The sequence below is a fragment of the Lepisosteus platostomus genome, chromosome 8 (assembly GCF_059453375.1).
Source record: "Lepisosteus platostomus isolate fLepPlt1 chromosome 8, fLepPlt1.hap1, whole genome shotgun sequence".
In the NCBI taxonomy this organism is placed as follows: domain Eukaryota; kingdom Metazoa; phylum Chordata; class Actinopteri; order Semionotiformes; family Lepisosteidae; genus Lepisosteus; species Lepisosteus platostomus.
The window spans coordinates 32380198-32403122 of record NC_142618.1 but is presented as its reverse complement, the minus strand read 5'-3'; the positions used below and the strand labels follow the sequence as shown (position 1 = coordinate 32403122).

Below are 22925 nucleotides of genomic sequence, written 5' to 3'. Positions count from 1 at the left end.
ATAAGGATTATTTGAAGCTCATCTCTTTCTTCACACTTTCTTATCTGTTCATAAATATTTGTTCCTGAACTGCTGTAGCTCATCTTTGAAAATGTTTGCAAATTTTAATTTGGCTGTTGTTGAGATGTTTATATCTCGTAATTTAATGAATTGTGATATTTTCACTCCCATTTCTTGGTGATTGTCTTCAATCTCTTTGATGGTTATTTTAGAGTTTTTCTTCACAGCTCTAATGATTTTTCTGTCATTGGCTGCTTGTATGACCTGACCTTTGCCAATTATTTATTACTCCAGTAATAAATAGTAATAATATTTTTCAAGGCATTCCATATTGTTGATTTTGTGATGCCCAGTCTCTCTACAATGGTCCTAACTGGAAAAGTCTTTGCTCTTATCATCACAATTTCTTTGTTTTCTGTCATAAAAAACTTTATTGTCTTCATCTTGATTTATGCCTTTTAATTAATTAATTGCTTACACTTATATAGCGCTTTTCTGGACACTCCACTCAAAGCGCGTTACAGGTAATGGGGACTCCCCTCAACTACCACCAATGTACAGCATCCACCTGGATGATGCGACGGCAGCCATAGTGCACCAGAACACTCACCACACATCAGTTATTAGTGGGGAGGAGAGCAGAGTAATGAAGCCAATTCATAGATGGGGATTATGAGGAGGCCATGATTGATAAGGGCCAATGGGAAATCTTGGCCAGGACACCGGGGTTACACCCCGATTTTTAATGACCACAGAAATGGGCATTAGGACCCACATAGACTGCAGGGTGAGCACCCCCTGCTGGCCCCACTAACACAGCTTCCAGCAGCAACCTTAGTTTTTCCCAGGAGGTCTCCCATTTAGGTACTGACCAGGCTCACACCTGCTTAGCTTCAGTGGGCTGTTAGTTGTGAGTTGCAGGGTGACAAGGCTGCTGGCGACAAGCCAACTCAAAAAGTAGACCCCAAAAACTCCAAAGACTGGATCCAAGACTATACATTCAATGCTCTTTCATGTTTTTACAATTAATGCAACATGGAACACCCAAGCAATTAGATATACCTGTCAGCCACTTATCCTAATACGTGCTGTATAGACCTGAAATGGGGGAATTGAACAAAACAAATGACATTGTTCTAACATGGCAAAACATACAGTATATGCAAAATTATACTGAGAATGTGTTTGATTCATTTTAATGTTGCTACTTGTGATCTGAAATACACATTTCATTAGTACACTCCAAAAAAGACAAATTTCACTTCACTGTCCCAATACGAACAGTAGCTTTGCACTTTATATGAAAATCTAAAGTTTGTGAGGCTTTAGTTTTTTCATGTTCCTTTTGCTGTGATTTGAAAACAGAGCTCCTATGCACAAGCTTACTGTCTTTGTAGTGCTAGTGCATAGTGTATTTCAGATATGATTCATGAAGAAGTCTCAGAAATGATCAATTATTTATCATAAATCATACGTTATTTATATTAGCAACTCAAATAGAGTTGATAGACTGAAGCCAAATACAGGTGTATTTGTGTACAGAAGATCAGTGATATTTATCGTTAGTCCTATAGAATCGTTAGTCTATCAATTTATAAAGGTTAACTTTAAATGCTAAATAAATAAAAGACATAATAACTGTGGTAATATGGATCAAATAAGTGAAGAATTGATTCCAATGAATTAATTCCACCTCATTAAGAGTTCAGGCTGGACTGCAAACCAAAACAACATGGCCCCCCAACCCCCTGTAGTCTCACCATGCCAGACAGTGCCGTGTGGGCAGAAACAGCCTTCCAGACAAGAGAGGGCACTGCAGTGTGGGTCAGGGCTTTGTCCCAGACTGCCACAGGTTGGGGTGCAAGCTGGCCCACAGGCCTCGTACACCAGGCCATTATCACACTGCATAGCTGTAGAAAGAGGCAATGACACACAGTCAGTAATTAACTGCATCACCATCCACATAAAGATAAGAGCTTAGGTTTTGGTCTTATGGAGTTTGGCTGGTGTCTTTTGAAATTCAGAGTGTCGTTTCCTCTTGTGAAGGAGGAATGCAGAGTGTTAGTATGCAGACTGGAATGTTAGTACGAAGAACAGGGTGTAAGAGAAAGCTGTTATTGTACACAAGACACCCACGGCAGAGCTCCTGTGATCTCCAGCGGATGTAGATGCCTCTCCGGTTACACTCCTCTGCATAGGCTGCTATGGCTGTACACAGGCACTCACAGTCCCCACCAGAATCGCAACTATGAGATAAGAAGCCCGCAGAAAATACATAGCCAGTTGCACATGACATCAAATTTTGCTACAAATATTTAAAACATTACATTTGAAGAGTAATTCTGTTTTTTATATGATTTTTGCCTTTTAACACTAGGTTCTCTTGCTGTTACTATGCTTTCATTTGGTTTTACCATAGTTGTACATTGCAATACTATAATGTATCATCTCAATGATTTTGCCCTCTAAACATGTGTAATAGTGAAACATGGAGCTAAAATCTCTACAAACTGAATATTTTTATAAAAAAATATATGCATGTCACTTTTAAAATCTAAACAATTAAACTGAAACATTCTCATCTTCACCTTCATGAAATACCATTACTTATATTTCAGTTTCTCTGATGATGTGTTTGCATCATTGCAGGTTTGCTTTTGGTTGCGAAATATTCAAATATGCCTGCAGACTGCAAAGTTTTGCAGAAACAGGAAGGAACGTGAAAATACTTGAGGAAACAGTCAGATACAAATATCATTATTGCTACCAAACCTCTTCCCCCTGCTAGAAATGTACCCCAGTTGTTACTCACCCACAAGCATCAAAGACACACCAGTCATAGAACTGCTGACATGGCACTTCAGCATGGCAAGGTGAGAACAGCTCTTGGGTGATGATGGCACAGCGCTTCCTTGACCATGTTGCCCGATGTGGGTGTTCCTGATAAAGGAGGGTGCACAATGTTTATGCACAGTGTATGGATTAAAGTTAGTGAAGTTGGAGCAAACACTTAGTATGGTAAGAGTTATGGTTATCTTTAATGTTTTTGGTTTAGAGTAAAGAACTGGAAGATTTTGACTAGGGTGAGATTTGGGGTTAGTGATGGTATAAGAGAAGAGTAAGATTAGGCCTAGGTCAATTCTATTTATGAGTGCCTTTCATGAAACCCAATATTAAATGATGATTAGCTTATTTGAAAGCCAGGGTAAGGGTAAGGTTTATGATTAGGGTGATGAGTGCCTGTTCTGTATACTCACAATGCAGGGCTCATGGATATTGTGACTCGTGACTTCAGGGCAGGATGGGCTGACTCTCCAAGAGTTCCCGAACAGCTCTGGGGTGGACTCAAGGATGCCCTGCCGCGTGGCAAAGTCGTTTTCTGCATCACCATCAAAATTACCACACAGCCCTGCAACTTGTCCACGAAATTCTGGAGCCAACCGGACATAAACTCGCATGCCTGCACAGGAAAAGAGGGAGGGTTAGAGAAAAATGCAAGCAGTGGACTAGCAAAAAAGGAACATCTGAAGAGAGACAACATAGAAGAGAGTAAAACAGCGCTCAGAGATGGAGCAGAGGTGCTCAGAACAGGGAAGAGAAAGGAAGACATGTAAATGTGCAGTTAATGTCTTGCATATGTGATGCAATTTTTCTTTTTTGTCCTTTGCAATGTTCTATAAAAAGGTTATATTATTGTTGATATACTGTAATTATAGTTATCTTATTTTTTATAATACATGTTATTGCATTGTTATGCATTTGAGAGAAATCATATGTCTGGACCAGAGATAGAAAGATAGGTAGATAGTGAGCATGAGATGCTCTACACTCACTCTTCACTACGTTCTAAAACATACAGCTTCTCCTGTGGACCTTCTTAGAAAGACTACTCAGAAGGAATGCAGGAAGTCTTCTAGGCATGGTTGTCTGTTCAGATAGGGCTCACTGTGAAACTATGCTTCAGCTTTAACTAGTGGTTCTGTTGTGGGTGTTTGTGGGTGCCTCTGCAGCTGCCATACCTCCATCCCACAGCACAGTGAGGCCCAGTGAGGAGGACAGGGATATAAACAGCCCAGCGTGCTCCAGCCTCAGCCCATTCCCACTGTAGCTCTTAGGCAATGAGACTGGTAAGCCATTGACTGTCACCGACTGGCCTGTAGACGCAAAGTAACAGTGAGACAGGGAAACTCATAAATATAGATAAGATGCACAACTAAGGTACATCTGTAGAGAAAACACAAAACACTCCTCTATGTTTGTATCCATACATCTCGGAAAGGCATTGAAAAAATCCTAATAATCAAGTTTTGTGTCATAAAGGAGTTGCAACATAAAGAGAAATGACTACTTGCATTAAAGTGTTGGCAAAGGGAGCATTCTCAGTGCCTCGATGGGGGAGATATTTTTGTCTAGATGTAGGTTAAAGTCTGTGATCACAAGTTTGAGTTTAGGTCATGTCACTAGCAAACTGTGAGCGGGATAAACGCTGCTGGGGATAGGGTGGGATTGGTCAGTTACATGCTAGGTACATGCTCTAAAATCATTAAAAACTATGTAGGTTATCCCTCTCAATGTCCTCACATATCTTACCTTGTCATGCTGTTTGAACAACAGAGTAAATGGCAACACAAACATTTTGTGATACTGCACAGTGGTAAAATCTGAACACATCTAAAATAAAACCTTTATAGTTTCTTTTCTAGAATCTTTGTCTTTTCCTACTGTAGTGCATCCTCTCCTTTCCTGGTTGGAGCTTTCCGGTGCTAGGGAAACATGGTAAAGAGTTGGAAAAAGGGGGCCCTCATATTTCCATTCTTTATCCCCTCCTGATTCTCCTCTCTCTCCTCTAATGTCTTTCTAGTCCCCCAAGTGCAAACACTCTCCTTTTCCTTTGTCTGGCTTCTACACATCCCCTTCTCCCTCCTCCACTCTCCCCCTTGCCCTTCTCACCTCTCAGCAAGTGTATGACAGTGTTCCCCAACGTCAGGGTGACAGCTTTGGTGCAGGTGACCCCTGTGGTGCCGCAGGGTACATTTTCAGCTGTGAGGATGAAGAGCCCCTGATTATCCTGCACCAGGACATACTCACAGTCGCCCAAGAAGGAAAAGGCGCGCCCATCAAATGACACGTAGTGAGGGTCGCCAGTTGCAATGCACACCCCTGCGCACAAGGACCGCCCACAGTGCCAGTGGCGCTGAGAACACACACTGAGAGATAAGAAGGGAGAGGGAAGGAAGAAACAAGACAGGGAGAGAGGATGAAAGCAATCAAGCAAAGAGGCAATGAAAAAGGGTTTCATCCATTGCATGCGTTATAGAACTTCTTGGTACTGTAGGTGGAGTTCATTCATTTTCGATACTGTGGGTGAAATTTACCACAATGTATTCCTTAAAACACTACTTCTCTGATTTTAACTGTTTTTTTCTTAGCAGGCAGGCTGTACTTCCACTGTTCTGTATACACCAGTGAACATTTCTCCACATTGAAATGGAGGCATGTACTTCTGGGTCTCCATAATGTTAATGTTCTTTGCTATCTTTTTTCCATGCCAATAGAGACCACTTATAAGACCAAAACCAAACTAATATGTGCTGAATATAGTACATTTTCTGTGCAAATGACGGACACATGAAATATTGATAGCCAATTGTTTGTAAAAGGTGCAACATCATGTGTTTTATAAGATGACAGGAAGACTGTAATCATTTGTTGCTCCAGTGTTTTAGTCCCCAAGCAAATTAGGAATTCCATTGTACCAGTACATTCACCGGTTGCATATGGCAATAAAGTTCAAGTTCAAATTCAATTCTTTGTTTTATCTGAGAATTATTTCCATAAAATATAATGTTCCATCTTTCTTGCACCTTTCAATTCAACTCTCACAAAACAGGGAACAAAGTTTTTTTTTTAATTCCTTGCTTTGTGTACGACTGCAAGACTTTATGTGTGGAAGATGAGGTTGTGGAGCTCACCAGGTGTTGCAGTCCTTGGTAATGGTGTCATTGGTGTAGAATAATCTGCCATTGTGATGACAGGGACACTCAGCTGGGGAGACACATTGATCATTCTGCAAATGAACAGACACAACTTTCGGTGAGATAAAACAAGCTCATAATAGAGATTCTCAAGCTCTGCAGCCAAATCTCTAGCCAAATTGAAGGCCAACTTGGTTTATGAAAGCACAATTTTCAATGTTGCCATCATGTCATTAGCCATTGTTTGCATAATCTAGTTGTCTCTTCTGCTTACTGAGCTTATACTTTTTTCATTCAATAAAATCCAGTTTAGGATTAAATACTACTTATTCAATCAGTTATTGCAAATTTCAACAGGGATGGGTTGAGGGTATGAGTGAGAGTAGGAGTACAGGAAGAGAAGGATGACAAAAGTATAACACAGTACACAATAAGGCAAGAGACAGAAGTACAAAGAGGGTAAAAATCAGGATATTCTAGTTAAACTTGAAGGTGATTCTGATGTTATACTTGGCAAAACACATCATGTAAGGAAAATTTTCTGCTTTAATATAAAAAGATAAGAGGGCACGTAAACTTTTCTTTGTAATAACTGTCTTTCTCTGTGGAAATAATGTTTTGCTCTTGCTGGGCACTGACCAGTAACACAGTTCCCTCTGGACAGACACAGCCATGCAGGGGCTCTGTGCAGGGCCCGGGCACGTCCAGACTGGCACAGGTACGCAAACAAGAGTGAGGAGAGAACACCAGGCTCCCGGGACATTCCACCACATCTGGACAGCTGAGCGTGGTGCAGTTCCACACTCCACTCTGGCACACACTGCAAAGAGAGGGAGATGGAAACAGGAAAGAGTGGAAGAGTCAATACTATATAGTACTTATGCACTTCCAAGACAAACCAGAACAGCCAGTGGAAAAATCTAGTCTTCCTGTCACAACCATCTGCTTGGTGCCAATGTATTGATCCCAGGAGCTCGTCCAGCTGGGTCCAGCACAGTCTCTCTTTTTGTAGTCCTGTTTGCTTTGATTTAACATATTTAGTGAACATAACTGGGACTTGGCTAATTCCATACAAAAATGTTGATCTTTTTTCTAAGGTGTCTCAAACTATCTGAAATTTTCTATGATGAGACTGGAAAAAGAATTATTATGTTTCATACTTGGTATGTTCATATTTCAAAGGAATTCCTCTGTTAGAGTGTTTCTGTTTATTTTTCTGATACATGCCTAGGAAACTCTACTGAAGTGCTAAGGGTGCACTGTGATCATGTTTGATTAACAGGCAAGAACATAATTTAAAGCCTAAGCTCACATGACCTGATGGCATCAAGGCATGAATAAAGTAGGTTCATGCATGATTAATAGGTAAGAGCTGGAAACATATCCTAGTCAACTGAAATCTAGTATAGGACATCTGGCATTACAGAAAATGAAATGGAAAGAAATGCAGGGTTGTTTTTTGGGGGCGGAGGGGGGGGGGGCAGAAAAGAAAGAGCAGAAGATGTATTGATGAGAAACTGAATCTTACAAACTTCTTTGAATGTAGACACTCACCTCAGTAAAGGACAAAATGTTACCTTAAGACTGTATTACAACTTTTAAACGTTTAGCAAAAGTATTTTTTTTACTATGGAAATATATTTTTATATAATATAAGGGGAAAACTACAGAAAGTCTCCTCTTTAGGAGCTGAACAAAGATTTCTATTGTTGGTAGTCTGGTAGTGTTTCCTGTGCTTTTGGACAATTATTTTCTAATAAACCATGTATAGCATTTTTTAGCATTAGTAGTACTTTATATGAAATTTTTAGGTTAGGCTGGACAGGTATATTAATTCACAAAAATTTTGACGGTGTTTAAGCACTTTGAGAGAAGAGTGAAAATCTGCACAGTCATCTTTTGAAGGAGAATTTCAAACCACCGAAGGTCACTCGGTCATTTATTAACTTAACGAGGATGCAGAGGTCACTCACAGGCACCACAAAGCAGTCACAATGAAGTATGACAGAGGTTTGCTCAATTGATCTAAAAAAATAATTTGGACCTGATCACGTGAAATACAGGGTTCTAAAACCTACATTAGGGGCTTTGGGCTTTCACCATCTGGGGGATCCTTTAGAAATGGATTAGTTACTGGCTACCAAATGGGCTAGATGGAATTATGAGCTTACATTTTTTGTGACCATTCTTATGTTCATATTTTAGTCATTTCTAATACTTTTTGTTTTTACTTTGGAAAAATGTACCATTAGTTCCCCTAAAATCAGAGAAACATTTTATTCTTTGGTTGCAGTGACTCAATTTGGCTAAACCCATCTGTCTAGGAACATACTGTACAGTATGCATCACATCTTACCCAGTAGGGACTCCTTGGCCACTGTACTAAAGATTAGTCTTCCAGGGATCTTCATCTTCCAATATCCAATATCATGATATTGGCTGGAATAGTGAGGTCAGATGAATATGAAAGGCTACCCTTGAGCCATATGAATTAATAAATAAATATTTAAGAAAGTGCTGCATTTTACATGGTAAGCATCATGAGGGAGTACATTGTTGAGTCAGTGTTACGCCCTCTGCAGCTAGAGGGCGCTCCTCCTCTGTCCTGTCTCTCACCGTTCTTTTCCGGTGTTTCTCTATCTCTGGGCCTATATATTTCCGGGTCTTTCAGTCTGCCTTGGCTCAGCATTGATGTTCGGATGTCCTGAAACCCGCCTAGCACCAGGTCGCCCCACGTCCGCTACCTGAGGGCATAGGTTTCTATACGGCATTCCCTGAACAGCTGAGCCTGGGCTAATCCCCGTCTTTTGCTCTCCTGCCATTCTATGGTTCGTCCTCTCCGACATCCGTGACAGTCAGGTTACAATATAACAGTGGAAGCTATTTGTTATACGGTTATTTCATCCTTTCTGTGTATATTAATCTATTCATAGTTGGCAGACCTGCTATTTCTCCCTGTCATATTAGAAAATAATGAACTCAAGTATTTGAAGTAAAGAAGAAATGTTAACTGTTAACATATTAGTTTAAAGACATACAGTACTGTGTTTCAAAACTCATGTCATGGTTTAATTAAGGTTTCTTATCAGGGTTTGTGAACACAGCATTTCAAATAGTCCTTGCAGCAGTCTATAATTATTTCAAAGATTTAGAATGAGTGAGTTCTGGGGGAATGTGTGAATTAAGGCTTCTGGTGTGTTTCTTTTATAGGAAATATTTTCTAATCTCTTTCTAATATCTGGCTACATTGGCATTGCTCTCTTCCACACTTCATTTGGAATCTCTAGGCAAGATTCCCATCATCTGCTGGTTTCGAGTTTGAATAACAGAGACCATTACTTCACCTGGGGGTTGCATGTCAAATATTCCAGCTAGAGTACATGCCACTTAACTGCCTCAGGGACTTGAAGCTGCCACGTGGTAAAGAAATGCAATGAAATCAACCTATCCCGGGGACACAGGAGACAGGCCATAGGGTGATTTCATCAGAGCTCTCATACCACCTCCCTCAGCCGCCTGAGGACAGATCCACCAAGATGTAAGGCTTCTGACTGATCCTTTATCATGTCACAGTGTAAGCTGCATTGAACTCTGGAAACATTTGAGGAATAACTTGAAGATACAGTACTGTATGTACAGTACCCTTAACCTCAGAATGCTAGAGAAGTTAGGTTAAAATGATGCAAGGTTAAAAATGTTTCTGCTTGCAAGCCACCGGCAAAGCTTAAAGGACAGCAAAGGATAGAATATAAAGCATTTTAAGTATTTTCTTTATATGATTTTCTTTCTGTTTTATTTTTGTACATAGTGTAAGTATTGTTTGAAACTTGAGGCTGAACAATTGTGCAATCCTTATTTTATTTAATTGCTTTTATATAGTACAGTAGCATCTCATCCCAAATGAACCTGGCGCTTTATAGAAGGTGGAACCACTTCATCACCTCATGGTGATGCACGACAGCCACTCTGCTTATGGCAGCCCCACCACAGAGCAGCCCAGAAAAATAGGAAACTGCTTTACCAACTGAAATAAAAGAAAGATTAAGAAGATTGCACAAGCCCAGAACAATACAGTCTGAACTTCAGGATTAATACCCTTACTTTTCTGAACAATTGCAGAGGGTTCTTAACAACCAAGTAACCACACCTTGGTTTAACATTTCATCCAAGGACAACTCTTGCATCTCAGTGTCCCCGAGAATCCACACTGTGGTTTAGAGATTCTGGTGCAGAGGGAACAGCACTACCTATTAATCAACCAACACCAATAAGAGCAGCAACTTGGGGTTTCTAGGATGTCTCATTCCAGTACTTAGTAGGCACACATTTGCTTGGTTCTGAGATCTGACAAGATCCGACTACAGTATATTAAAGCAGTTGTCTGCATGAGAAGACTTTTGTTGAAACAAATGATTTTTTGTTTGTTTTTGTTTTCCCTATTTTCTCTACTACGTTTAGTAGTAAGGAAAGAATGTAGTAAGGAAAGAATGCTAATGGGCAGAAATGATTAAATGTAACAAGAAACATGAAACATGATGTAGACTGTATGCCTGAAACTCTTAAGGAATAGTCTTATTTCTTTTTATAGAGCCCTGATATCTACTACTGTATACTGAAATCAGATAAGGGATTTTCTACACAATATTGTTTTTCACTAACATTTACTTAAATGCTAAATGGTTTCCACTTTTTTTCTGTCTCCAATTGTTAAAAAGTATACATTTTAATTGAAAAAGTACCTTTCAAAAACTACATTTTTTCTCCTGTCAGATCAACACCTTTAAATTATTTCAATTCATTTCTTCTCAGGAGTAAAACAAAAACTTTTGAAACTCATTTGGCTTGCGTCAATATTCAGTGATTTATATACACTACCTTTCCAACTCTGAACGTGATTTATAAAGGAAATCATTAGAAAGTATTTCAGCTTTACACCTACTTTACATTATATCAAGATGAAACTTCAGATTGAGTGAGGTACAGAAATGTGTGACACCTGTTTGACTTCTCTGCTCACCTCTCATCTTTCATGTCTGAGAATTCTCTTCATGTCCAGAAATTCCAGACTTTTCCTTAAGGAGACATTCAAATCCATTCTTCTGTGCTTAGTTACTCAATAACTTTTTGGTCCTAACATCTCATCAAGGTCTTTTTAAAGAATTCTGATTAAATTATTTTTGTTATCTTTGGCAGTTTTTTTTTGTTTTCCCTATTTTCTCTACTACTTTTAACTTCTGTTTGACTTCTTGACTTGCTTATCAACCTGAATTGGTTTAAAATTGTCAACTCATTTCAAGGTCAGGAGCACCTGTTTTAAGTCTTCAAGATGGTTTAATGTGACTTCTAAGACTTTCTAAGACATTAAAAAATTCATCCACATTTCCACAACATCCACAACATGTACCACAATGGAGTACAGTATATCCCCAGTATCCCCGACTCTGCCGTCTGTTGTGTGGTACTGGGCCCTTTGTGTATGTGATTCTTTGGCCAGTATGTGTTTTCCATTTCACTTACCAGGTGTTGCATCTTTTTTGGATGGTACTGCCTGGCTGGTATACCAAGTCTCCTTGTACACAAGGACACATGGTTGTTGGCACACACTGCCCTGCTTCATCCTCTGCCAGGCCAGGGGAGCAGTTACACCCAGGCACACAGCTCTCCTCTGCTGGGCACCCCTGGGTGAGACGCAAGTCAGCACATGAGCCCTGACATGGCCGACCACACTCCTGATATACCTGGCCTCCACTGCACTGCATCGCTGTGGGGGAACAGAGGAGAAATGCTGAGCTGTGGGCATCCGTGTGGCTGGACACTACTCACAGTCAGAGAGCCAAGCTCTGTCATGTAGTACCTGCTCCTTACTTCCTTCCTGTATAAAAATGTATTGGTATCCCCATCAGATTTACAGAAGAACAGATTTACCATCTGTGCAGGCATATATTTCACTATTCTTTTTACAAATACTGTACATAAATCTTTAAAATCCCCCCAAAACACATGGCATTCTAACAATGGATAAAGTTCAGGGGCCATGTCTGTGTGTGTTAGACAGTCATACAATTGACTTCTTAAGTTAAATAAAGGTAGTATAAGTAGAACATTTTAATACTGTATGTACTACTTTAGACACACTATAAAAATACTGCTTTGAACATTACATCAAAGTTGTAGACTGTGTGTCAAGCTTGAGAGAAAATCCAAATGAAACTCAGGGTTTCAGAGAGTTGTCAACTTCACTAAATCTGGCCAGTTGATTAGAATAAAACAGGAACCAACTAAAATCTGACAAGAGCTTGAGGCTTAATTTTTGGGGGGATTTCCAGTATTCATTATCACAGTATATAAGCCTAGTACAGATGGCTGACTTTAACCCCATGGAAATTTATTTGGGAATTTTTCTTGTAATATAGTCATCTCTGCAGGTGACTCACTCAGTGCTCAGACACTCACGGCAGTAGGTCTGGTTCCTCCAGTTCACCGGTGCCCCCTCCTGGGCACAGTGGCGAGCGTAGGCAGTAAGGACAGTGCATTGGCACTGCCTAGGAGGGGTGCAGCCACACACTTCATACAGACAGAGTCGGTGATAGGGCTCGCGATCCACTAGGTCGTGACATGGCTGCAGACGATTACAGAGACAAATAAAACACAGACATTTCCACAGTTTTAATACCCTACTCTCATACTCACTCTGACACCTTTTCAAACAAAAGCATATACTATTAAGCCACAAAGCTTTAACCTTTTGCCCAAAGAAATGAAAAGCTTCTTTCCCCAGTCCACTTAGCACATATGCCAAATGAGCCCTCCTTCATTGGAAACATGAAGCCTATGTTTAAAAAAACAAACAATATTCTGAATCCATTGTTAATTAAATTGAAAATTGTAAAATCAAGAGCAAACTTCAAATGTAGCTATTGTTAATACCATACTTTAACATACTTTATTATCATCCAGCCATCTCTCCATTTTACATGATGATACTAGATTGTTCAACTTTAATATTCTAGTTTAATAATCTTCTGTATACAGTACCAGCTAATTCTATCACAGCACCAGAGAGTTAAAGTACTTCCACAGCCTGACCTCATAATAAGAGGTTTTAACACAGGCTTGGATCCCTCTAGAGTAACAGGCTCATGCAGACACCTAGGATTTCCATTCACCTGGAACACAGAGCTGTAAACGACAGCACACACTTCCTCTGCGTGCTGGCGCCTCTGCGTGTAGGTACTGCAGGGATCGAGGGGATGACCACGGCTTGGGGGGCAGTGCAGGCCAGTGCTGAACTTGGCAGCGAAGGCGGCGGCACTGGTCTCCACATCCCCCTCGGGAGTGGTGAAGTCATCCTGCTGGCTCCACGTGAAGGTCCCGCATAGTCCTCGAACCTGAGACAGCACCTTGGACACTGTCAGACTGCCCCAATTGCAATTGTTTCAATTGCAATTGAAACAGAAGCAACACCAGCTGTGCACTAATTGGATGACTGTCCGGCTTCCTGGGATGTATGATTTAAGTCGATTGATTGGAAAGGTTTCAAGCTTTATTTTAACATTTTTACACAGAAATTTGCATACAGAAAAGCAAATAATGCTTTCAATTATGGAAAAGATGGACAATTATAATGTTACAGACAACTCCTGGTCTGTCAGTTTGCTTTACGGTATTTATATAGATTTTCTATTCATTTTTTAAATTTCCAGGAATACTATTCATGACAATGAATTTAACCATCAGTGGGTTTTATCTGAACATTTACATTTATATTAGAGAATAATGAATCATTATGTGTTTTGTTCTAGAATCTTTGTGTTTAAAATGCATGTGAATTTCCCATAGATGATGCAGACATGGCATTTTTAGTGATGGAAGCTAAAAACATGCAATTTTATATTTCAGGTGGTACAGAGAGTTCTGGGATGAAATAAAATCTCAGCACACATCAGATCTATCCAACGGTGATTCCCGATCAAATGACTTCACCTACCAGGTTTAGCAATCTGTGCAAAAATGGGTCACTCATTTTTATAGAACAAGTAAAGATTTGTTCCATGCTGAGAAGAAAGGAAACATGACGTTTTGGCTGTAGAGCCTTCTTCGGGGATGAGAAAGAGAGGAAAGTCAACAGTTGATTTAGCATGGGAGAATAAAAGCCAGGAGTGGAGAGGGGTGGAAACAACCCTGACATGTTCTCTCCAGTGGTCTCCCAGTCCCCTTCCTGATTCTCCAGTGTAGGTAGCTAGGAGACCGGGAGACCGCTTCAGAGAACAGGTCAGTGCTGGGAGGATCAAAGATTTCTCCAATCCCATAGTTTCTCATTTCAACTCTAGCAGCCATGATCACACTGATCCCTCTGTTTGCGTTCTCAAAGAAGGGTTTTTCAACTCCTATCGCAGAAAGACATCCAAAACCCAAATTATCCTGGAACTAGGATCACACCTTCCCGCTTCTCTCAACAACAGACTTGTTTCCTTCTAATCCTCTCTATTCATTTGGAGATTTCTACTTCACACCTCTCTTTACCTCTTTCGACTTCGCATCACCTGAGTGCCCACTCTGCTTCCCTCCCGCTCCCACCTCCTCTTCACTCCCGGCTTTTGCTCTCCTATGCTACAGTATATCAGCTGCTGACTTCCCTCTCTTTCTCACACCTGAAGAAGGCACCACAGCTGAAACAGTGTCTATTTTTGTCTCCTTTCAGCATGGAATAAACCTTTACTTTTCCCTTTGCAGTCTATGCATGCTGATGCGGCTACCTACTTGAACATATTAATTTCTGTGTTATTACAATAACAACATTGAACATTCTGGATTTATATTGAACATTTTACTTATTTTGAACATTTATTTAAGTTTGTGGGGAACATATGTTTAACATAGGATTATTCTTATTCTTATTGGTTGTTGTTATTGCGACAGTATAAAGTTGCGATGCTTATAAGTGAAAAGAAACTGCATTGACTGCATTTGTATCATTATCATTTCTATTTCATTAAGAGTCAACTACTATGCCAGTTTAAATTCCTAGGATTTTAACAAAAAAAATGTAGGAATTAGCTCTTACTGTAAATATCGCATTGAGAAAACCTATTTTCCACATATGAGCACCAGTGCTTTCAGCATTGATGAAGAGACCCTTGAGTTTCAAATGCAGTCTGACTGAGTAAACATCCATTTTGGTGATCTGAGTTCTAATTATTTTTGTTCTCTTGTGTGTCTTACCTTATGTGCAAAACCGGGCTGCAGTGTTATGAGGGCCAAGGGCCCCTCCAGGCTCCAAAGTAGATGAGCTCCAAATGACTGGATCAGCAGGAAGGAGGAAGAGGCTCGAATCACTGATAAATCCCCTGTCACTGCAGGCAGGGTCTCCCGCTGGCCATTCACCATCACCTCACCTGGAGACACACGGAAACAGTGTTGGCACACTGGCATTCCACAGTACAGACAGCTAATGACAAACCCTTCTAGTTGCTTATGGTATATATCTAAGTATTAATTTACACCTCCTAACAAGGAATGCCATCAGTAAAATAAAGGTACTTCTATGCAGAGAATTTCCTGGGTATGAATATTAATTAATTATTCATCCAATCACAACAGCCAGACCACAGAGCCAGAACTGTGCATTCATTCTAAGATATGTAGATATGTCTGTGAGAGAGGTCAAAATTAGATTTGATCAACCCTAATATCAGTGAAACAGCTTCTTGCTCACTTTGACTCCATGTGCTAAAAAATGAGCACTGAGCACGGCTCATTAATATGCTTACACACAGTCCATTACATCCTGAAATGTATGATCTTGCCCTTTGAAAATATGAGGTTGTATTCTGACATCTTCTGAGTAGAGTAGTACAGTAGAGGAGTTTATTGCCATATCTACACCTACATTGGAATTCTTAATTGCGCTATTCTCTCGGGACATACACAGTACAACAGACAACACCACACAATGTAAACGACAGAAACAATAAATATGTTGTGGAAAAATAATGAGTAGTAGTAATGAGACCAAAAAACAACATCATGTTAAACCATGCAAAAAGTGCTTTGTGCAGATGTATTTAGGCACTGGAGTTAGCTGTTGAGGATGCATACTGCAGTGGGATAGAAGCTGTTCTTAAGTCTAGTGCAGTACCACTTGCCAGAGGTTAGGGGGGAGAACAGTTTGTGGCCGAGCTGGTTGGGATCCTGAATGATGGATTGGTCTTTATTGCGGATGGTGTGGATCTCACCGAATGATGGTAAATCACATCCTATAATCCTCTGTGCCATTGCCACAAACCTTTGTCGTGCATCTGTCATGCATGGTAGTACTGCTGTACCACACAGTGATGCCCTTAGTGAGGATACTTTCTATGGTGGTGGAGTAAAAGTTCAGGAGGGACTGCTTCCCAATGCCATATTTCTTTAAGCACAGCAGTAAGCAAACAAGCACTGTTGTCTCTTTTTCAGACTGGCTACAGTGTTGTGAGACCAAGTCGGTGTAGATCTGCAGGCCGAGGAACCTGAAGCAGCTGACAGTTTCCACTGCTATGCCAACAATGCTGATTGGGGCGTGCCTCCCTCTATATCTCGAGTTCCACAATGAGTTATTTTGTCTTGTTGACATTTAAGGCCAGATTGTTGTCAAGGCATCATCTTGTATGATGCTTCAGCTCACTCCTGTATGCAGACTTATTGCTGTTGTTGATCAGCCCAATAATAATGGTGTCATCTGCAAACTTAATTATGTGGTTGCTGCTGTAACTGGCTATACAGTCATTCTGTAGGTGAACAAGAAGTATAGCCTAGGAATGAGACAGCAGTCTTGCGGTACTCCAATGTTTAAGATCACTGTAGAGGAGATATTGTTACGAATTTTCACCAACTGAGATGTGCCTGTCAGGAAATTCAGTATCCATTTGCAGATAGAGTTTCAATAAGCCCAATTCCTGTATCAGTACCTGTATCAGTGATTGTGTTTGAATAAACAGTTTGGCGAGAACAATATTCTCCTGAAAATTTGCTAGTGAATTCGGTAGTGTAAATCTCTTGAGAACATATTTTGGAAGGACTGAAGAAATCCTTCACAGGTAGCATTCAACAAATAACATCACTACCTTTCTAGAAATAATTTTTGCATTCAAATTCAAAGGGGAAATGTAAGAAAAAGGTCTGAAATTCACGTTATGTTACCAAAATAAACTATAACCTTTATTTTTAGGCTTTATGTTTTTTCTTGTTACAATATGTTGATTAATCGAGATGATCAATATATTTGTTTACGGCACATGTTGATGTCATCATGAACCTTCTGCCAGTAAATCTTTGGTGTAGCTTGAACACATTTGTTTGTCAAAGTGCACACACTCAGATTGTTCTTTCCTCAGCCTATAACAGAACTTTCAATGCTCTGTTAAGGAAAGCATTTACCAGAATTTCACAAGAATGAATCAGGCACTCAAGTTTGAACCCAAGAGATCAAGCAAAATTTTCCACTAGGGCCTGTCATATTGTGACAAAGACAGAGCAAAGACTCTTTGGTCTGAGTCCATGTGACATGGAGTGTGCAGATTTTCAGAAAGCTTTCGATAAAGTTTCTGATAAAAGATTCATTCACAGATTGGAGATGGAAGGCTTTCAAAATAATGAATAATTTGGATTAATAACTAGTTAATAGATAGAAAACAAATGGTACTAATGAGGGCAAACTGCTCAAAATAGGCAGTTGTGATTAATTCAATAAAGTACCACAGGGACCTGTATTAAGATCTCATCTAAGTTTACAGTAGTTTACGAAGTCAAAATGTTGTGACTTTCTTTTCAGCATGGAATAAACCTTTACCTATTCCTTTAGGTTTACAGTATATCACTGTTTTAGATTCTGAGATAGATACAGTGCTTTGCAAATCCGTTAAGAAAACGATAAAGTCTGTTTAACACATTCTCTAACAAAACTTAAGTAAGACAATGTAAAAGAAAAACATTAGGCCAATATTAAAACAAGACAGCAGAGTGTGTGGGATACATGGAAACAAGAAAAAGGAACAAAGAGGTTTTATGAGGACAGTGAGAGAGTGAGATATGGAGAAGGAGAGTGGGGTGGACGCCAGCGATCAGTGTACCTGTATCAGTGACTGTGACAGTGGTCCTGTGAGCACTGACAGTAATCTCCTTCAGACAAATCTGGGCTCCTCCCCTTGCACACTCCCCGCTCTCCATTGTTACCACCAGCTTGCTGTCAACAAAGTCCTGCATGGATACACATGTCAGTTGACAATCGGTCTATCCATATTAAAGTGACTGACAGATTAATGGGCACTGGTTAACAGGGGAAACATCTGCTTTTATCCTAAAATCCCAAATTAATAATTGTACAGTATTTACTATATTTACTGTACTAACTGGTGTTTTTTGTCTTGGTAACACGGACTATATGTCCTGCTTGGTTGCAAGCAGCATGCAATAGTCAGAACATTTGTAGACAGGTGCCACCCTGTTCTGTTCTTTGGCAAGCAATTTCCTGTCTCTCAGCAAAATCATTGCCAAATCATTCTTTGGATGCCACCTTGGACAAAACATTCACTCAAAGTAAAATGAGCAATGAAAGAGCAATGTTCTCATCTTTAGTTAACTGGGCATTTTGAAACCTTAAGAGAGCACACAAACAAAAAAGTCAATATCATTTTGCAGCAACTGGTTACATCAGCTAAAGGCTAACATATTACATTTTTATTGCGTAAATATTTGTGTAGATGCAAAATATAAATGCCACAAATATTTGGAGACTCCATTTTAAGTCATTTAGAAAAAATGGCATGTACAGTATATTGTGATAAACTATCTCTCCAATTTCATGTCATAAACTCTGGACATTGCCATATTTGTAGAAACAGCAAGTGTTGACCATGGACTTTAGCTCACAGAACTCACGTTGTCCTCTAACACTTACAGTCCTGCCTTTACTATACATTCTGTTGAATAGCACTGATCATGCCTTATGGAACCTGGGTATAGCCCTTTCTGTATGCACAATCTTCTCCTTAATGCCCCTCAGAGTTCCACTGTAAATATAGAAACACTGATGCTGTTTGATGAAAACGTGGTTTAATTTTCCTAGTGTGGACCGTGTGGTAGACCCTGTGGTGTGCTAAAACAAGGGGAGAGACTACCTGACATTTGCAGTTGCAAAAACATTCTGTTATTTAGTCACTTAAAATACTGTAATTAACCACATCCAATAATCTAATAAATAACCACCAAGTTTCTCTATTTATAAATAATGGAGGTATTTGATGGCCTCTAGTAGCATTTTGGCTGCTAAAACCATCTCTTTTAAGACTGCAACAACATAACCAAGGTTCAGCAGGTTCAGTGTATAACATGCACATTATTGTAGCCAACACAGAAAATCAGTACAGCAGATTCCCAGATTGGAATATAAAGAAATAATGTTGTACTTTCTAACCCTAAAAAGATTAATGCAATTCTAAAACTTTTATTCACATTTCTACACTTCCGAAACTGACATAGAGTTGGTCAAAAACTGAATTCTAAATTCACTGAATAAACTGAGCTGTAAGATAATTTTATAAAAGATTTAGACAGTTGTACGATTTATTTAGAAACATATCTAGTCTCCTGTTTTAAATATCTTTTCCCCCTGAATTCTTCCTAGTAGTGTGGGAACAGGTCACCCCTTTAATACTAAAACAAAAGATTGATTGTGAGCACTCTCTTTTCAGAGATCAATAATCCATTTAAATTACAGCTCTTCTTAAGAAAAGGTTAACATCCATTAGGATGATCTATATACTGACATCTTTATTAACCCCTCAGGCATAAAACTATTTGCAAAGAAGTGGCTGCAGAAATACAGGTTTCACATAAAATATTATGATCAAAAACTTCTTCTTGAATTGTTTCTGATTCCTTACATATTCTGAATTCAGCCTATTACCAGGTACAGTAGCTTCTATTACAGAGTTGTTTAAATGCAGATAAGACATTTACTATCCTGGAATGCAAATATGGACTGCTCTCAAATGCTTTGGTTTTGACCATTCCTCCATCCTTGATCGTTAAAGATGATCCTTACAGTATCTTATACAGCAGCTCTACTGCTTGTGTTCAGACTGCTCAGTGATATTCCACTGCAGAGGCAGAGACACTCAACTGGACTACAAACTATCGCCATTTCACATACAGGGGCTTCACATGTTAAATTTCTAATAATAGTTGTTGATGTCCTCCCATTTCTTTCTGATATTTCTATTTCCATTCACCATGTCTTAATTTTATTTTGTAACTTCAATACATTCTCTTGATTGCTTAAAACCAAACATATATGTCTTTGAATCCCGTCACTTGTTCAAGTTTGCTTTGACCCCATATTTCTATGAAGTCTCAGGGTTTTTCTGAGTATTGAGGTCTCGCTTAATTCTTATTAGTTTCATAAAGGGTATAGATGTGGATCTAAAGAGTTAGATGCTGTATTAAAATACATAATCATCAGACATTACAAACCCCACATCGATAACACATCACAATTTCTTTCCAGTTCACTCTCACTGTGTATTACAGTAGTAGAGATGAAATGAGAATTTCCCATACCGTATGGCTCTGAGACTGAATTTGTTTTTCCCTGTACTGATAGAATCATTTGTGGCTCCATTGCAAATATTTTCCCTTGTTTTCTGAAAATAACTGAAATTTTAAGTAAAAGTATTAAGTACATTGGGAGAACAAAACAGGCTTTGAGACAGCATTGCAGGGGTGTCTCACCTCCACCAGGGTGTATGCGCAGCCTCCTTGCAAGGTGTATCTCTTGCCATCAAAGGTGGTGATATGCAGCTCTCCCAGCAGAGTGCACTGGGCTGGGCACCGCTCACCTGAGCACTGCCACTGGCCTGCCTGGCACACACTGGCACACACAGACACAGGCAGGAGAGAGACTGAGTGACACAGCACACACTCTTGACAACGACAGTGATAGACTGCAGATGGGAGTGAAAGTCTGAAAGGCAACCTCTAAAGGCACAGAGGAGAATTCACTGAAGAGGGAAAAAATCTAAAAACAAAAGACATAGAGAGAGAGATTGTCACCATGTGTTACATCTCTGCCGGATGGTGTCTCCAGGTTGGTATTTGTGGCGACGGTGGTAGCAGGGACACTCCTCCTTCCTTACACAGCTGCCTTGTTCGAGGAACAGCCCGGGGGGGCACTCACACCCCCCAACACATTCATCTCGGCACTGCCCCGCCTCAGGAGGGTGCTGAGATGTGCAACTGGGGGGGCAGGAGGACACACAGTCTGAGTAAACCTGGCCCCGGGAACACACTCGCTCTGTGTGAGAGAGAGAGTTGGATAGGAGAGGGGGGTTAATAAAGCACACAGCTGTATACGTCAGCAGGATAAAGGAAACTAAATATATTAAAAAGACCTCAAATCTTCATTTGGAAAGTAATCATGTTTTCGGCATTTAGGTTAGGAAACCAGTTGCGGGAATAGCGTTATTGGAAATATACCCCCTTTAGGTCGCATGTACAGTCCAATGAAGTGTTATGAGGATAATATTGCTGGACATGGAGTGATTCAAGAGACAGTTGGTGGGAAACTAGGTTTAGTTAATGCATTAAAACTCAAAAAGTCAAACATATTTCCTGAAATTATTGTGTGGCTTTATATACAGTAAATATACAAAACTTTGTTCCAAAAAGCAAAGAAGAAGAAGTATCTTTTGAGAATGTGTTGGCTCTACAGGCTAAGACAGTTAATCTGTTCCTTGGCTCTAAATAACTATATATTTTCTTCAACTATCACTTGGAATCTGCCTTAGTTTACCAACAAAGTTTTTATCCGGTTTACCGATTACTCATGAACCTAGAAACATACCCTTACATACACAACTCCTTTCTGAAGTTCCCACATTCCATATATTTCAATTGTACCATTAGCCAGGTATTGAAAAATAGGAACACTATTTAAAAGAAACAAAGAAAGTCTTGGAAATGGTTAATTGGTAGCCTCTAATGGAGGCTCCATTCTCACAGCAGTACCATACCCTGTTTCCCTAATACAACCTGTCTCACAGCTACATTCATACCAAGGTGTACTGGGGATGTGTTCTATCAACAACTGGTTGTAAACTCTATTAGTCCAATTTGTGTTTTTTTTGTCTATCTTTGCTACTGTCAAATATACAGTACGATATTTGAGATATGTAAACATTTTATTTTTCTTTTTTTAAAACTGACATTTTTGGTCAAAGCAATATTTGAATGCAAATGTTCAGATTCACTATTGCCCATTAATGCACAAAAGAGTTAGAAGACATACAGTACCACACAGTTCTGCACTCCGCCAGGTGATGAGAACATGCTGCTGGGCACATTCGCGTGCATAGCTTGCCAGGGTATCACATGTGACTTGTGCCCGCTCGTGTTGGCCCTGGCTACAATACAGGTAGAGACAGGTGTCTACATAGGCAGCAGGGTCCACCTGGCGGATCGGACAGAAAGAAAACAGTGGCAGAGGAGGTGAATCACTGAACAGAGGAGTAGGGGAGGGTGGTCAGAAGGGCCCTGTCCATATAAAGATAGAGGTGCCAGTTGAGGAAATACAATATTAAGACAGTTGTCAGTATAGAGGCACAGATGCCAGAGGAGGAAATATAATTTAGAGACAACAGTATAGAGAACAGAGGTACAAGAGGAAAAACTAGAGTATGGAGACACACTTCAGTATAGAGACATAGGTAACAGAGCAGGAAATATAGTATAGAGACAGGTATCAGGGTAGAGACAGAGTTGCCTAATGAGATACAACAGTGTAATCTGGTGTCTTTGTAAAAATAGAAAAGCTATAAGACATGTGTTAGTGTATAGACAGGTCTCGAAGTACTAATGTCAGTATAGAGACTGGTGTCAGTTGAGAAACAGGTGTCATTATAGAGACATACTGTAGGT

General features: G+C 39.8%; 1 protein-coding gene across 1 annotated transcript in view; it reads right to left on the bottom strand.

Moving 5' to 3' along the window:
- The window catches only part of sspo (SCO-spondin), a 130347-nt gene that overhangs the window by 93717 nt on the left and 13705 nt on the right, over positions 1–22925 (bottom strand). The window contains exons 11-26 of the mRNA XM_088644421.1: positions 22302–22458; positions 21063–21303; positions 20742–20880; positions 18083–18209; positions 15198–15370; positions 13142–13363; positions 12429–12594; positions 11493–11736; positions 6615–6795; positions 5973–6067; positions 4951–5207; positions 4020–4154; positions 3258–3460; positions 2813–2940; positions 2137–2246; positions 1761–1910 (exon numbers count right to left, since the gene is read on the bottom strand). Coding sequence (XP_088500547.1) covers positions 1761–1910; positions 2137–2246; positions 2813–2940; positions 3258–3460; positions 4020–4154; positions 4951–5207; positions 5973–6067; positions 6615–6795; positions 11493–11736; positions 12429–12594; positions 13142–13363; positions 15198–15370; positions 18083–18209; positions 20742–20880; positions 21063–21303; positions 22302–22458 — 2728 coding nt within the window. The remainder of the gene's footprint in view (positions 1–1760; positions 1911–2136; positions 2247–2812; positions 2941–3257; positions 3461–4019; positions 4155–4950; positions 5208–5972; positions 6068–6614; positions 6796–11492; positions 11737–12428; positions 12595–13141; positions 13364–15197; positions 15371–18082; positions 18210–20741; positions 20881–21062; positions 21304–22301; positions 22459–22925) is intronic.